At 47.2% G+C, this 17,930-nt stretch overlaps 1 protein-coding gene across 3 annotated transcripts in view; it reads right to left on the bottom strand.

Annotated features, from left to right (window-relative positions):
- Positions 1–11,864, bottom strand: part of STIL (STIL centriolar assembly protein) — a 41,059-nt gene extending 29,195 nt beyond the window's left edge. For 2 of the 3 annotated variants that reach the window (XM_066597629.1, XM_066597630.1), the window contains exons 1-5: positions 11,683–11,864; positions 7,266–7,351; positions 5,040–5,147; positions 3,025–3,137; positions 1,352–1,536 (exon numbers count right to left, since the gene is read on the bottom strand). In XM_066597629.1, the coding sequence (XP_066453726.1) occupies positions 1,352–1,536; positions 3,025–3,137; positions 5,040–5,147; positions 7,266–7,348 (489 nt within the window). In that variant the 5' untranslated portion in view covers positions 7,349–7,351; positions 11,683–11,864. Of the gene's footprint in view, positions 1–1,351; positions 1,537–2,487; positions 2,604–3,024; positions 3,138–5,039; positions 5,148–7,265; positions 7,352–11,682 lie in introns of those variants that run through there. The other variant, XM_066597631.1, reaches the window with a different exon arrangement.
- Between the last annotated feature and the right edge of the window lie 6,066 nt (positions 11,865–17,930).

The following is a 17,930-nucleotide window of genomic DNA, read 5'->3' as shown; positions in this document are numbered from 1 at the left end:
ATATTACAAAGTGCATTATTATGGCCATACAGAAGTGTATAGACCCACTTGCTGCCGCAGGACAACCCCTTTAATCTTAAAAAGGGATCTCTGGGCAAAATGCACAGAATTTATGAAGCTTTTTTCTTTTCTATTAAAAACACTAAAAAAAGTGGCAAGGTTTGGTGAAAGCCCAGCTAGCGAAAAAAAATTAGCAGCTTTTTGATAGGTACACTGTGCTACATCACTCCCCAAATCAATATATTAATGAACAATTAAACCATGAACTGCCATACATTACCCTAAATATACCAGATTTCTGTATAGGAGCACAGGGAAGCCAAGAAGTGCCCAATATACGAAGAGCCGGTCGCTACATTTTATTTATAATTTTACACACACACACACACACACACACACTAAATATAGAGCGCAGGACAATAGGACACACCGGTCTTAATATATCTCCCTCAATGCATGTTTTAAAGAGCCACCTGATGTACAGTGCTAACGTAACAAAAGCCATACTCACCGCTCCCCCCGCAGCTTCAGTCCCCGCTGGTGTTCAGCACTTAACACAGGGAGCCGCCAAGGATATCACCAACACCAATTACCGCCTCACTTCAGTCATGTGATCGCTGCTGCTAATCACTGACTGAAGTGAGGCAGTAATTGACTGCAGTGATCATAGGGTCCCTGCCGTCGGAGAGGTCAGTGCACTCAGACGTGAAGACCAGCGGTGTTTGTGACCCGGCGAACCACGAACTAATGGAATGGGTGAATATGGATTTAGTTATGTTAGCAAAGTATATCGAAATCCCAGAAGTCATTCCTCTTTGCCATCTTTTATTCTACCCAAATATATAGCCTGTCAGAACGCGATTCGACTTGTCCACCACCATTGTAAACTACTACCAGCTGACAAAAGCAGTTAAATAGGCTGTGGATGGGCCGAAACGCGTCCGACTGTGCCTATATATTGGTCAATGATGAAAGGCTGCAAAGAGCATCAGGACTTTATTTCTGGAACCTTTTCACATGCGCCTCGCTGAGGACCGACTGCTGGCCTGTTCGAAATAAAGTGGACAGTGTAGTGGGCAACTTTAAAAAAATAAAATCACATACCCCTACGGTACCTACATGGCTCCCGCTAATGTTTTTTGTACAAAATGACTGATGGGGATTTCTAGCTCATGTTTTTGTCATCCTCTCTCTAGAGATGGACCTAACGATTTCTAAGCGTAGTTTGGAATCTGACGGAAGGTTCCATTCTAAGGAATGTGTTTACAAAACAAGTGTTGTGTCCGCCGTCCCCGAACAATGCCAATTTGCTTATAACGATGTTCAGAATGTGCTAAATCAACGGCTGTACCTTAAAGGAAGATGTGAAGTCTTCGGGAGTGTGCAGCACGGCGCCTCCTGTAGTTTCCTTGGGACAAATAGTGCACGGAATAGCAAAATCTCCAGGTAAGAGAGCAGAGGGAACTTTCCCTACACAGCCCGACTTTTCGCGGCCAGGATCAAAGCGATCGATCGTTAGGGTTATGCCTTCTTCATCTAATAAAAAGGGAGAACAAATACCAAATACCATACATAAAAAGTAACAGACTCCAAATGTTTCTCAGGCCAATTTCAAACTGGTGAGCGCGATATGGGGCCATGAATCACAGCCCCCATCACGCTCACCACAATGGGAATTCCCCATGGTTGAGAGGCGGTTTAATGTCAAAACGGCCTTGCATCACTTCAGTGAAGTAGCAATCCTTCACTGCGGCTGACGTGGAGTTTCTCACTGTTTTCAATGGGGAAACCTCGCATCGCACCCCGTGCACCTAGCATGTAGTGCGATGCTGCCGCCGGCCCCATTGAAAACAATGGAAGATACAATGCGAGAGTACGCACAAAGATAGGACATGACTCCATTTGTTTGAAGAATTGGGTTTATATTCATGCGAGATTTGTGCGTCTCGCAATGCGCAAATATCACCTGGGTGAAGCCGGCCTTAAGCAGTCCTATCCCGTTTTTGCCACTAAAGTCATGTCATGGCTGGTTTCAGGTTTTAATTATCACCTGACTTTCCATTGAACAGAGAAGGGGTCTCGTGCAGGGCTGTCATTTGTGCACTTTCATGGAATTCTGCACGGTTGTAGAGTCTTGGAAGGCATGAGAAAGTTACACTTATGGTTATGTTCAAGGTGGTGGGGGGGGGGGGGGGTCTATGAAGCCTTTTTTGGTGTAAAAATAAAAGTCATGAAATTTGGCACAAAACCAGCTGGGGCAAAAATGTTGTAACTTTTTTGACAGGCATGCCGTACTAGGACACTTTCTCAAAAAATAGGAGCTGTAGTAGATGTCTATGTAGGCGCACAAAGCAGCCGAGATGCAACATGCACCAAAGGGGATATTAAAGGGAACCTGCCACCTCCAAACTGCACCGTTATCCAGGTTATGATGCTGTTCGGGGTGGCGACAGGGAGCCAGTGGATGTATACTAGTTCATACTCAACCACTCTGATTGTGTTTGCCAGAGAGATCCACGCAGGGTCTGAAAATCTGACTCTCTTCAGACTGCTGCAGATGCGCTCTCCCATAGACTTCTATGGAACTGTGTGCACATTGCAATCTGAAAAAAAAAAAGAGTCAGATTTTCAGACCACGTGCAGACTTCACAGGAATGGATGACTAAGAAATACACCCCTCCGGCAACTTGTCCGTTCACGAATAGCACCATAAGTTAGTTTATGGTACTGTTCGGATGTAAAAAGTTCCCTTCAAGACTGCGTATTAAGTGTCGGTCTTAATAATGGATGTGCTGGAAGAGAGTGTCCTTCTGGCATTCGCCGGTGAGGTAGGTGTTGAGAACAGATAAGACACCCTGCCGAATCGCACAAGGATGTGTAAGGGGGAGTCAGGGGCCTTTGATATCTTAGCTGACAGCTACTGAAAGTGTACAGGCGCCTACAGACATACATATTGTATAAAGAGCAGCCTTCGGATGGCTTGCAGGGTGATACAAACAAGAACTATAGAATAAGTGCACAAACCTTCATCCACTGAGAAGGACCCAAGTAAGAAGCAGTAGAAAAATCTTCTGTCCGTCTTGGCATGACGATAGGACAACCGCAAAGCTTTTTCAGACAGCAGCAGGCGAAGATTTCTAGGAGTCAAAATGAAAATGGAGAATTTTACACCAAATGTCATCAAGGTTTATAAACCCCCTTAAGGGCTCCCACACACTTGCGTTTTTTTAACGCTTTGATTGTCAATGGGACTTTCTAATGTTAAAAACGCATCACAAGTTTGTGCTTTGTGATTTTTGTGCGATGCGTTTTTTAACATTAGGAAGCCCCACTGACAATCGCGTGAAAAAACAAACAAAAACACAGCGATATTGCAGCGTTAAAAAAAAGCGCAAGTGTGCGGGGGGCCTAACAGTAGTTTAAAGGGGTTGTTCAGTTGTAAACCATTTCTGGTCTATCCCTAAAATAGACTAGCAACTGTAGATCAGCAGTGGTCAGATCAGCTTTTCACCGGGCTGATTTCTGCAGAAAGCAGACAGCTCCGTTCTCACTGCAGTGGCCCAGCTTGGTATTACAGATTAGGTTTTCATTCATTTCAGTGCCAGTAATACCAAGCCTGACCACTGCCTTGAGAACACTGCTGTCTGCTTCCTGTAGAAAACAGTTCAATTTACAAGCACACTGGCCCGGGAAACAGTTGATTGGTAGAGGTCAGTTGATCGGTAGAGGTAAGCCATCAATAGTTTACAATTGGACAATCTCTTTAATAGCGCATTTACTGTAGCACACTTCTAAAGGTTACCAGACAAAGTAACATTTTGTATGCGCAAGTTTAATGTGAACACAACAGGAAGTCCATTTCCTAACTTTATGTTGTATTTAAGGACTTTTTAACGAACCAACCTATTGATCACCTATCCTTGGGACAGTTGATCAGCGAGGATCCACTGCTCAGGATCCCGCAAATCAGCTGACTGAAGAGGCCTGTAAGATCACGTTTATTGGTCACATGGCCTGAGAGCAACTCAGTCCCATTCAAGTTTGAGCTGCAATACCAAGCACAGTTACTATACAGAGTCAAGTGCTGCGCCTGGCAAAGACAGAAGTGAGAGCGGCTCACCTGAACGCCACTGTCATTTCAATCAGCTGATCGAGACCCTCGCCAATCAACTATTGATCACCTATCCTGAGGATAAGTCATCAAACAGTTTAGTGCTAGAAAATCCCTGTTAGTTAAAGGGGTTGCCCAGGGTGAGAAAAACATGGCTGCCGTCTTCCAAAAACAGCACCACACCTGACCATAGGGTGCGAGCTGCATTGCAGCTCAGAGCCATTGATTTCAATGAAGGTGATTTGCAGTACCACACATGACCTATATACACAGGTGTGGTGCTATTTGGGAAGAAAGCAGCCATGTTTTTCTAATTCTGGACAAATCTTTTTTTCTCAAGTACCTAGCTCTCCCAGGATATATTGAAGTGTCTGGAGCGCAACGCTCCTTCCAAGTCAGACAGCCTCTTGCTCTTCACATACAAGTCGACATTAGCATCACGGCTTCCATTTATATCCATCTGAGAAGTTCTATTCTCTAATAGATGCCATTAAATACTGATGAAGCAAGTAGGCTGATGCTATTCGGGTAGAGCTCTGCACACTGCCTTATTCTTGCCGGCAAGGATACCTGCAAACCCAACGGAAACCCCAAGTGTGAACAAAGCCTGACAGATGCAGGCGCTAATCCCACACCGTAGTTTGGGAAATCCAGGCAGCCACTGAGAAGGAGAGTGAGGATTACCAAGACTGCGAATAGTGGGAAACCTGCCAAGAAACGCAACAATAGGGGAGTGGGGGCAAAATAATAACTGCTGGTCAGAATGCTAGAAGTACAGGATAATGGGAGACGGGCTAGCAGCCATAATGGTGGGCACTCAGCTTTCCCAGAAGGAGATGTACTAAAAAGTATCAAAGAGGAAGTAATACTGACAGACACGTCTGAGGAGAATGACGGTCATCACAATGCAATATGATAACATAACTACCTGTAATAGGTGACATGTAATCCTATGGCGTCTCCCATGGGGGTGTGATCCCACAGCACAGTTTTCGATGGTGGGAAATTAATTGGCAGCATCCGGTTAGACATATTCCTAAATAGAGAAGCAAATAGTAAAAATAATTAAGACATTTAGAAACCTCTTTAAGACTTCTCAGTTGCACTTTACCAGGTTAATAAGTGTACAAATAAGTAAACAGAGGCAGAAAAAAAATATATATATATGACATGCATATTAACTGGTGGTATTCTACACCTGGAACAGATGTAGGGGAGGGGCTAGCAGGTAACCTCGTTCCTATCCATCTGTCTGCTCTACTTAGAATATGAGAAGTACAGGACAGAAGTATACAGACTGAAGCCATTTACAGCAGATTAGGGCTGACAAGTAATGGGCCCATTTACACGTAACTATTATCGCTCAAAATTCGTTCAACCGAATGGCTTTGAGCGATAACGTTCAGTGTAAATATGAAGAAAAGAAACCTTCACTATTCGTTAGCGGTTATTTATTGCCAACTTTCAGTCAGGAAAAAAAAAATCCTATCTTAGGATCGCTAGCTTCTTGTTGCGTGTAAACGCTCCCAGCGTCACATAGAAGGGGGAAGCGCTGAGCGAGAACCCAGCTATGTCTTTAAAGGGGTTGTCTCGCGAAAGCAAGTGGGTCTATACACTTCTGTATGGCCATATTAATGCACTTTGTAATGTACATTGTGCATTAATTATGAGCCATACAGAAGTTATTTACTTACATTTCCTGCGCTGGCATCCCCGTCTCCATGCCTCCTGATTGGCTGGAATCGGCACATGTGACGGGGGCGGAGCTACGCGATGACGCGCCGAAGGGGGCGGAGCCAGAATGCCGCTCGTGCCAGACCGAACAGATGGGAGAAGACCCTTCTGCGCAAGCGCGTCTAATCGGGAGAATAGACGCTGAAATTAGACGGCTCCATGGAGACGGGGACGCCAGCAACGAAGCAGGTAAGTGAATAACTTCTGTATGGCTCATATTTAATGCACGATGTATATTACAAAGTGCATTAATATGGCCATACAGAAGTGTATAACCCCACTTGCTTTCGCGAGACAACCCCTTTAAGTCTAAACACTCTGCACGAGCGCCGATGACCCGTGTAATAGAGCCGCTTAAACGACTGTCGGCCCGTGTAATAGAGCCGTAAGATGGCTTGGCGATCTCAGTCATGGTGATAAAGTACAATTTACCACATTTGGTCATGTACACGTTTAGCAAGCAGGTCAAATATCTGCTGCACATGTATGGCATCCATGATACGTGTCAAGTGTGCCAAGAAGTTGTTATAGCAAGCATTGCTTTGATATACCAGGGCAGATTTATCAAAATAGTCTTCAGATGCGAAACGCAGAAACTGCCCCAAATTTATCACAGTGGCACACTGCGCCATTTCTTGCTGGACATGTTAAACAGTTCTCTCCGCATGTCGGCTAGCTTATTTTACATCAGTATGTAGCGTGACAAAAGGCACTCCCCCTTAATAAATCCAATGCATTTGATTACTCCACAGCCACGGCCCTTTTCTAGACACTTCCGCATGGTCAGGTCAGTGTCTAATATAATAAAGCCCCCAATATGTGCAATTTGTTCCCAATAGAATTACTGAATGTGGTTGAGTTGCAATACCATTTACAGCCAATGGATAAACAGTGGCGCCATTTCTGGCACTCACTTGTTTTTGTAATGTCAGGTAATCTCTTTAAAAGGCGTATATAACTACCGAGGGTCTGCCGATCGGGATCCCTTGGCGTCAGTGTAGCAGGCTGGATGTCATCACAGGGGGTCAAGCGAGGAAATCTAAAAGCCGACTTCATACCCGCCGACAATTTAAGCACTGCCTGTATTACACTTCAGGCTCCTCATTGCGGTCAGGGTCGGACGTGCGTTCCTGAGCACAAGGAGGAGATGAAGTGTAATAGGCAGCGCTCACATTGATTTCAATGGGAAAGAAGCCGGCTATTATACCGTTGATGCCGACCACAAATGATAACATCCAGCCTGTTTCACCGACAGCGTGGATGAACGATCAGCTGATCGACGGGAATCCCGAGTGGCAGGCCCACATCTATCAACCCTGAGGGCCGGTCATCAGTAGTTACCAGAATACCCCTTCAAGATATGAAAATATTCTTAAAAATTACAACCAAATCCAATATATCAGCATCATACATGTCTCACCTCATGTTACTCTGATTGTCACTGGCCGTGGCGGTGCCATCCTTATGGAACTGCAGACTCTTCAGACTCATTTTCGCACTCATATCCTAGAAACAGAACAGTTATTAGATGAGCTATCCAACGTCACGGGGAAAAACAACTAAATCAACTAATTAGAGGAACAGAAGCAGACGGAACTGGAAGCACATTCATCCAGTCTTTAGTCCGCTGTCACATCTGCATTGGACCTCCAACTGGAGGCGCTGTCACAGATCCGGCTCAAAATACCAGAAGAGGGACGGACCCAATTATAGTTAATGGGGTCTGTCCGACTCCGTTCAGTTACGTCCAGAGAGGGAGCCTTCGCTCATGGGGATTCACTCTTTCCTACTCCCCAAAAATCACTGAATGTGCAAGCACCCCTTCTTCTACTTTTTGGCAAGTTTTCCAATTTCCCCACATTTCATGACGCCTCTGTTTAAATGTGTAGCTTGTGAAATATGGGTGGTCCCGCTTGGCTAGAATGAAGGGGGAGGAACTACATCTCCCATGATTCAGTTTTTTGGTGTTCCTGCTTTAAAAGCCCTCCCTCCCGCTGGAAGCTCTACTACAGTCTCCATCCTCCGGCATCGTTCCAGAGCCCCCCTCCCCTCCTCATTACGGGAGGGTCCAGGTTAGTTCAGAAATAAAAATAAATTGGCGCATGATCTGTGACCATTTATGCAAACAGACAATGACTGCGATTTTCACGTTGCACGGCCAAAGTCCCCCTGTGGCCACATAACGCTTTAGGACATGTTCACACCGGGCAGCTTTGCTGCAATAAATCAGTCCGAACCTTCGATCTGTGAATCTTTGCTTCCAGAACATCTCGCTTCAATCGCCACCTACGGTTTCTTTGCACTGCAGATAGGCCCATCAATACGGCGAGCTCCAATTGGCTGAGCCAGTCAATGAATGGCTGTGATTGGTGCATGGAGCCAGTGCCGAGAACCAATCAGAGTAATCTCTTGCTGGAGGCGGGGTTCTCAGACCTCGCTACCATCAACAGATGATCTGTCAGTGCAGGAGAACCCTGTAGCAGCAACAGAGATCAGCGGCCGGGACCCTGACAGCATCTGCTAGGTGAGTATTTTTTTTTTTCCTTCATCCAGTGTAGCTAGGGCTGATTTTCGGAGGAGGGCTTATATTACAACTCCTTCCACGAAGAACAAACACCTCATGCGGCTCAGACAATGGAAAAATGAAGTAATAGCACTTGGAATGCTGCAGCGTTTGCTATGCAGGTCATCAACACGTGCAAGAACACAGTAAAGTGGCGCTTACGCCTATGAAACGCCAATCATCATTTTTGTGTTCTCAGATCGTGGTCAGTGAGAGGAAACGTTCCAGGGATGAGGACAAGTTAGGACGCCTGCGAGATCTCGCAGCGGAATCCAACCCTGTGCCCCGTCCGTGCCCCCCTACGTACCTGTTAGATTGCTTTGTATGCAGGCGGCTTCTGTACTGCGGATGTGCCGGCGCAGTACAGAGCTTGAGGCGGATCTCGGTTGCCCGTCTGTACTGCTCACTGTGGAACAGACAGATTGATTCCATTGACATAAATGGAGGTCACCCGTGGGAGGCCCGCGCCAAAATAGAACATGCTGCAATTATACCCGCCGCGAGCAGGAAAAAAAATTGCAGGTGATTTCCGCTCGTCGACAGGGAAAAGCGGATTTATATAGCATGTCTATGGGCAGCATTTGCTGTGAGATCCAGAGGCGGACGCCGCCCGTGTGCAGGGCGCCTGACACAGGGGCCGGCTGGGTACAGCACCCACACGCTGATACTTTTTGGGCCATGATCACACTCAGACATTCGGCATCAGTGAGGAACACTCCCAGCCTGCGCACCACAGGCGTCTCCAGGCTTTTATTAACCCCATGCATACTAATTAGTTTTTGAGATATATATATATATATATATATATATACACACACACATTTTTTTTTATTAATGCATTCAGGTGGTACGCATCTGCATACTTGCACCCCCTTAAGCCTGCGTCACATGGGCCGTTTGGATTCCAATTGGTTCATTCATATAAGTGTATTTTGTGCGCATCTTTTATTTGTGCAAAAAATACCCTCAGCATTTGCGCAGGGAAAGCCCACATAGTCAACTAATTACACCAATCGTCCATTTCAATGAATGGGATCATCCATGTTGTCCCATGAACATCAACTGGTAGCACACTTGTCTATATAGCACTGAGGCCAGAATTGGTGGTCAGCAATCTCCGCCACAGTGATGAATGGGCACCGGTTTTGTCACTTACAAAAACCATGCAGCAAGGTGAGGGTTAAGTTACAAAAATAACTAGGATAACCCCTGTGACCCAATTACTACAGAGCACCACACATGGATGGCGTTCACTCCTGGGCTTTAAATCCGTGCCATTGTAAAATGTACCAGGCGGGTTTAAAGGTCCTGCAATCTAGTAGAGGCAGCCGGCAGGCCACCGGGAAGGAGCAGGGCGGCCGACAGGCCAGCGGGGAGGAGCAGGGCGGCCGGTGAAGCTCAGGGCGGCCGGTGAAGCTCAGGGCGGCCGCGCTTTCTAACCACTTCTAGCTTCTTTTTTTCAGTCTCAATGAGTGCCATGTAGTGGAGAGGAGAAGTGCCACCACATCTACTGGGCCCGGCCATCACCGGCATGGTAGAGCCGCAGCCCAGCTCTGCCAGTGACTAATCTCAGTGTGTAATATATATATATATACACATATACATACACACACAGTCATATAGGTTAAATAATAGAAATTTTTTTTTTTAAAAAGCCCCCCCCAAAAACCCCCACCACTCTGTCTTTGCCAACCCTTCACTATAGATGTTTTGTAATCCAAAACTATACAAGTTATATATCAAAATGACAGAAACAGGATAGGAAGCCCACCCCTATACTTTCTTTTAAGCATAAATGTACTTAATTTTAAAAATAAACTATGAATATATTTTTTTAACTTTTTGCACACATTACCAAACAGAATAAAAACTAGAGGTAGTAAATGGGTTGTGCGGGATGTTTTGGAATTTTTATATGGATTGTTTTTCCTATTGAACACAATGCCGCCCACTGTGCCATATTTGGGCCGCTGCTCTACGGATCAGTGCAATCCATTTCTTGCGTGCATATTAGCAGTTTCTGCTTCGCTTAAGCAGCGCTGCTGATTAGAGCCACCTGATTGGCTCTTCGGCACCACATGACTACACAGCGTGTAGTGTGTAGTGCACGGCTGCTGAAGGCAATGCGCGTGCACGCTGTGGAGTCACGTGGTGCCGAAGAGCCAATCAGGTGGCTCTAATCAGCAGCGCTGCTTAAGCTAAGCAGAAAGTGCTAATATGCTTCCTGCATTGCCTGTAGTGACAACTGATCAGCAAGGACCCCCACTGACAGACCCCTATCGCTTATTAAAATTAAAAAAAAAAAAAAAAAAAGTAAAAATAGTTTGATCCATTTTTTAAAAACTTTTTTTTTCTAATTAAAGTTTTGTAGTCCAACACTTTTTCCGTGACCACAGATAACGTACAGGTTATATCAGGCCGCACGTTTCCAGCGATCGCAACATTACATTTCCATACTTTTTTTGTGGGACAGAAAACTATAGCAGGTTTCACTTTTCAAGCCACAAAAAAGCATAAAAACCGCACAAAAATACGTGGCGGGCGAAACGTACGTATAGTTCAACTACATTTAACCTATTCTAGCCTACGGATCGGTGAAACACCAAGAGTTCTCCCATATGGGCGTAATTACCTGGCCGCGAGCAACGACATGCGTACTTGCTGCGGGCCGACAATCTCAAAACATGGATGCGCAGCGCGATTTGGGTTTTTTTTGCACGCGCATTTCTTACGATATTTTGTGGGGTTTTTTTGCGTTTCACAGACAAATAAATACCACTGCAGATGGTGGTTAATATGGGAGCCTGCGGCCAATATATACCGCCGTACGGCGCAGTCACACACCAGAGTTCGCCACAAACAGACATTCTTACAAATGCACAGAAGAGAATACGTTTGTGTACAGCATTTGCTCATGCAGGGGTCGTCTGTATATACCGATCCCCAATTTCCCACCTGTACAGCAAGATTGGTGACCCCAATAATAAACTAATGTAAATGTGTTGAGGGGTCTATCAGTACAGAAAGAGTTTTGTAAACATTAACAGGATCCACCCCCATGATCAGTGACAGATGGTACATCCCAGTAAGAAGCCCCTATCTAGAGCGAAGAGAGGACGGCTTCAAATCTTATATGAAGGGGTGCATCAGCAAAACACACACACACACATATATATATATATATATATATATATATATATATATATATATATAAACATGGAGCCATTCCTGTCCGCATTAGTACACGACTGACTGGACACAAGCGGTCACTCACCTGGAGCTCAGCATTGATGCAGTCACCTGTCTGCCCGTTACACCGCTCCTGCACCACACCTCGGTAATAGTCCTGGGCGGCAGCGGTGGCGGCAGCTCCCCTGGGAGGGGTTTCCGTGATAAACAATGACAGTTACCGGCCCCTCACACGACACATTCATCAACCCCAACTACGAATATGGCGCCAGCACGTCCCCAGGGCCCGGGACACTGCTCCCTCCCCTAAACCTATCAGAAGCGAGACATTCATTTCCCTCAGCCAATGAACGCTGCGCTGAGCGAGCAACTAGCCAATTACAGGGATGTAATTCAAACAGATAACGGCAGCAATGAGTATGGGAAGGTTCTGCGCATGCGTATTGCGGGAAAAATGGTGTTGCGCGTTGACAGGGTGGTCGTGTTTCCTAGCAACGGGGAGACGCTTGAAACAATGCAGTGACTAGTGGCTATGAGTAATAAAGCAATCATGGCGGGTGGGGAAGGTGTAACGTGCGCATCGCAGAACATTCCATCACGTTCTAGTCTATTCTCTAAGTGGACTTGCACACAGTAAAGTTGATGAGATTCTAAGGTCTCTGCTGCAGAATTTCTATTGCATTTCTGTGGATGGGCCTCTAGAGTTAAAGGAAGTCTGTCAGCTGCTATTGGTCGGCGGCATGCGATCAGGTTGGTTTCCGCATGCGGGAACCCACTGCGAGATCCGTGACGGACCGTGGCCGGCAACCCTGTGTACCTGCCTTCTTTCATCTTCATCTGTATTGCGGATGGCCGTGGGCGGCTCGCCGTCGGACATGTGCGATACCGATTTTTTTTTTTCTGCATTTTTCCTGCGCCATCGCTAGGCGATAACGCAGGCTCCCACAACCTATCTGCAGTGTTAATTGCGGATGGGACATGGGTCAGACAGCTTCCATTGACTTCAATGGAAGCCGTCTGTGCAGACACCGCACAAAAAAAGAACATGCTGCGGTTTTTCCTCTGCTTGTGGAAATCCCAATTAGTTACCATTAGTGCGCAGGAAAAAGCGATTTTGCATAGCGTGTTACGAACGGTATTTGCTGCGGATCCTCAGTGTGGACGCCGACCATGGATTCTGCAATGCAACTCCGTTCGTGTGCCGTTGGCCTTAATTAAACTCAATATACCGGAGCATTGACTTCATTGGAAGCCGTCGATGCGGAAAATGCACTAGAATAGAGCATGCTGCGAGTTTTCCTCCGCGAGCGGAGATATTTGCCGCGGGGTCTGGGAGAGGATGTTCTGTGTTCATATTTCTCAATGTTGTCCCCGGTGTCACCTAGCAATAGTTAGCGGAGTGTATACTCAGGTGAAGAGCGCCTGTGATTGGTAGAGTTCCCTATATAGGCTGGGTTAGTGCGGAGCTAAGTCAGTTACCCAAGCGCAGAGCTAAGCTTAAGGCCTCCTTCAGCCGGGCGACACGGCATCCCCGCGAGAATATCGCAGCGATATCGCATCGCTGGTCCGTGGGATATCGCTGCGTCTTCTCGCAGCAATACCGCGATTTTGTAGCGCTACAAAGTCACATGTGACGCTACAAAGTTGCGCAACTTTGTAGCATCACATGCAAGGATTTTCGACAAGGGGGTGCCTTTAATATATAAGCCATAGCCCGAAAATAAGCTGTAGCTGGAAAGAAAAAAAAAAAGTATACATCATCTCTCCTGCACTGTCTAGAGCGCTAACGCAGTCTCTCCCTGGCTCCCGACACTGATCATCTTCTTCATCGTCTGGCCGGGGATTGAAAAATCCCCGGCTCCTGGAGGCGCTGGCTGTGATTGGCAGACACTTAGCCAATCACAGCCAGTGCTTGATGAATGGCTGTGATTGGTTCAATAAGAGCCATTCATCAAGCACTGGCTGTGATTGGCTAAGTGTCAGCTAATCACTGCCAGCGGTTCCAGGAGGCGGGGATTTTTCAATCCACGGCCAGAAGATGATGCAGAGAGACAGTGCTGGGACCTGGGAGAAGCTGCGTCGATGGCGGAGAGTGCTTCTAAGGTGATGTATTTCTCTTTATTTTCCCCTGCAGCTAGGGTTTAGATTATAGCTTTCACAGTAGGATTTCCTACTGTCAAAGTTGCATTGCGTTTTCGTGTGATGCGATGCAACAGAGAGGAAGGCTCCATAAGAAAACATGGGCTGCAAAACCTCACGAGTCGCGTGCATATCTCTGGACCTGCAAGGTTTTTGTGTCGGGTTGTCGCATGCTACAAAACATCGCATGTGTGAAGTAACCCATAGGAAAGCATGGGCTTCACATACATGAGGTTTGTAGCATTGTAGCAACGCCACAAAGTCACATGACTTTGTCGCTTGTGTGAAGGGGGGCTTAAAGGGGTTGTCCCGCGGCAGCAAGTGGGTCTATACACTTCTGTATGGCCATATTAATGCACTTTGTAATGAACATTGTGCATTAATTATGAGCCATACAGAAGTTATAAAAAGTTTTTCACTTACCTGCTCCGTTGCTAGCGTCCTCGTCTCCATGGAGCCGACTAATTTTCGCCGTCTAATGGCCAAATTAGCCGCGCTTGCGCAGTCCGGGTCTTCTTCTTTCCTCAATGGGGCTCCGTGTAGCTCCGTGTAGCTCCGCCCCGTCACGTGCCGATTGCAGCCAATCAGGAGGCTGGAATCGGCAATGGACCGCACAGAAGCCCTGCGGTCCACCGAGGGTGAAGATCCCGGCGGCCATCTTCAGCAGGTAAGTAAGAAGTCACCGGAGCGCGGGGATTCATGTAAGCACTCTCCGGTGTTCTTTTTTAACCCCTGCATCGGGGTTGTCTCGCGCCAAACGGGGGGGGGGGGGGGGTTGAAAAAAAAAACCCGTTTCGGCGCGGGACAACCCCTTTAAAGGGGTTCTGTCATTAAAAAAAAAGTAATAATAATACTCACCTATTCCTCCCCCGGCAGCCTTCTTACCGCATCTTTTCCTCACTGATCTTCTCCTGGCTCCTCCAGTCCCCCAGGACACCTCACTGCAAGCCGGACAAAGCATGCATTGCCAGCATTCTCCTTCCTGCAGGTCAGTGTACGCTACGTCACTTGTGATGTAGTGTTCACTGCCTAGCAGAGAATGACGATTCCTATGCCGCGCTATTGCCGAGACTGTGCATGTGCGCTGTCTTGCGACAATAGTATATGAACACCCGCGGCGAGGCAGTGTGCATGCGCAGTCTCGGCAATAGCCCGGCATTCCCTGCTAGGCAGTGAGAGTTATGTCACTAGTGACGTAGTGTAGACTGAACTGCCAGCAGGAGATGGACGAGAATGGACGCTCTATAACAGAAAGAAGAGGATCCGGTCGGCTGGAGGTGAGGTGACCCGGGGGACTGGAGGAGCCAGGAGAAGATCGGTGAGGAGACGATAAGGTAAGAAAACTGACAGAGAGGAATAGGTAAATATTGAATTTGCTTTTCAATCTATTGCAAGTGTTCTTCTAATGTCAAGTTAATGTAATTCAAGTTGTGTAACTGCTACCAAGAACAGAACTCTTTCTCTTCCTGCCAATAAAGTGTTAAAGTGTTTACCAGCAAAATCCTGCTTCCTGGGGTACCTTCCCACCATTTGCACCATCTGCACTGAGGTACCACACTACACGCTCCAGGCAAGGACTACTACCCCCATTTTTGTTTAGTTCCCCACTTTTTGTATTTCTTATTTTTGTCCAAAAAGGGTCCCTACCCGTATACAGACTGGCGTCACAGCAAATCAACATCTTCCCCTACCTGACTCCACAGGTAGCGCCCCACTGGGGTATCACCACCTTACCCTGCCGGATCCCACAGGCAGCTCGCAATAAGAACTGCGACTTTACCACTGTGTAGCACCACGTCCTGACCTCATTTCCACCTTCCAGAAGGAGCAATAGAGTCACTGTGACTACCATCTTAGTTTACCACTGGGTTGCTGCACAGGATGCCATACGAAACCTGTATGCTTCCATGCCCACCTGTATCACATCTTGTATGCAAGCAAGAAGCAGTACCAACAGCGTACTAGAGCCTCCATGCCCGGTCGTATCACATCTTGTATCCAAGCTAGAGGCGGTACAACAGGGTACTAGAGCCTCCATGCCCGGTCGTATCACATCTTGTATCCAAGCTAGAGGCGGTACAACAGGGTACTAGAGCCCCCATCCCACGCGTATCACATCTTGTATCCAAGCTAGAAGAGATAAAACAGGGTATGCCTGCCTGTATCACATCTTGTATCCAAGCTAGAGGTGGTACAACAGGGTACTAGAGGCTGCATGGCAGCCTGTATCACATCTTGTACGCAAGCTAGAAGAGGTACAGCAGGGTACTAGAGCCCCCATGCCCACGCGTATCACATCTTGTATCCAAGCAAGACATGGTACAACAGTGTACTAGAGCCCCCATGCCCGCCCGTATCACATCTTATATCCAAGCTAGAGGTGGTACAACAGGGGTACTAGAGCCCCCATGCCTGCCTGTATCACATCGTGTATCCAAGCAAGAGGGGGTACAGCAGACTAGTCATCAATAGTATTTCCCTGGAAAACCCCTTTAAGTAATTTTTTTTTTCTGTAAGAATGTGCCGCCTCTGCCTTCATTTGTCATCGCCCCGCCATCCTGCACCACCACGCCCGTGACCGGTTACACTACCTCACTTGGGGATGGAGTCTTCTTTCTGCAGGCTCTCAAAGGCTACATCAAAATGGCACCTCTATGTGTCTCTCTGCCGCGGACCTCTGGTGGGGCACAAGGAACTTTCACTGGCGCCTCTTCTCTTTCCCTCCCTGACCGTAACACCAGGCCGGCGGAGGAGCCTCTCACTGGCACCAGCAAGCACGGTTTTTGCTCTCCCACCACATCTCAGACGGGGAGATGGCGGGGCTACACGGCTGGTGCAATGGAAAAAGCGTGCAGCACGCCGTGCTCCCCATTACACCCTTCACCCTATTTTTGGCCTCCCTCCCCAGCAATAGGGTGAAAACTATACATCACGGGGCGGCTGAGGGCTCATTCACACGAACGTTAATCTCGCGCACGTTTTGTGTGATTCGCACACCGCTCGCACGGATATGAAGCCCATTCGTTTGAAAGGATTTTTTCGCACGCGTTCTGTCTTCCCTCACAGCATCGTTGTAAGGAAAACAATCGCAGCCCGTTCTATCTATTGGCGCCCCCACGGAACGCCTCGCCCAACGTTTTTAATGGGACCTTGAAAGACATCGCGTGGGACTCGCATGGCGTGCGATGGGCATGCAAGGGAGATGCGATGTTTCCCAATGAAGTCAATAGGAAACGTGAACCTCACACGCGGGAGGTTCGCAATTTCACAGAAGCAAAGCGATTTTAAAAAAAACAATAAAAAACATGTCACATTGCCGTGAAAGTTGCACATTGGCGAGCGCGAATTGCTTGGCACGATATCGCGCTCGCCTGTGTGAAGGGCTAACGATAGGGTGACTCCCCGTAAAAGTGTGTGAGTCGACATGTCTGATACTAACTCTGTGTACCGCCCATATGGAGTCTAAGGCTAGATTCACACATGGCGAATTTGCCGTGGTTTTTCCGTTGCGGTTTTGCCGCAGAAGAACCGCTTCAAAGCTTAATTTGGGCTTGCGGATTTTTCTGCGGATTTTCGTGCAGAAAAATCCACAAGCGTTTTTTTCTGCAGCGCTTTTTTACTTTTTGCCGCGGATTTGGCTGCGTCCATAGAGGTCTATGGACAAAAAAGCGCTGCGGAAAAGCCCGAAGAATGAGCATGCTGCATCTTTTAAAACCGCGCCACAGCTGCATTTCCGCACTGCGGCTGTGTGGAAAAAATCGGCAATGTGAGAACAGCTTTTTGGCAAATCTCATTTGTGCTGCAGTGCACTGCAAACGCAGCGGTTTTGCTGCAGTACAGATATGCAACGGCAATCCACGGCAAATCCGCCCTGTGTGACCCCAGCCTTACAGTAGGGCTACACAGTCACATGTATTGTGTTGCGACCAGGTGCGACTGCGACATTCATAGAAAGTCCAAGTTGGTTAAATTCTGGACACAGGCCCCAAATCGCACGCCACTCTTTCCACCATGGATATCTATGTATGTTGCATGCGGTTGTGCATTTCCTATAATTTAGCAATTTTTTTTTATCAGCCAAATCGCAACTTTCAAACAGTTGCGTAACAGCAAGTTGTGGATGATACAGCGCCATGACACATTGTATAAAACGAGTGCGACCTATGTATCCAAAATGTCATGGCGCTGTATTAC

This window comes from Eleutherodactylus coqui, chromosome 3 (assembly GCF_035609145.1).
Source record: "Eleutherodactylus coqui strain aEleCoq1 chromosome 3, aEleCoq1.hap1, whole genome shotgun sequence".
Taxonomy (NCBI): Eukaryota; Metazoa; Chordata; class Amphibia; order Anura; family Eleutherodactylidae; genus Eleutherodactylus; species Eleutherodactylus coqui.
The sequence above is the reverse complement of the archived record's forward strand: the minus strand, read 5'-3'. Positions and strand labels throughout refer to the sequence as shown.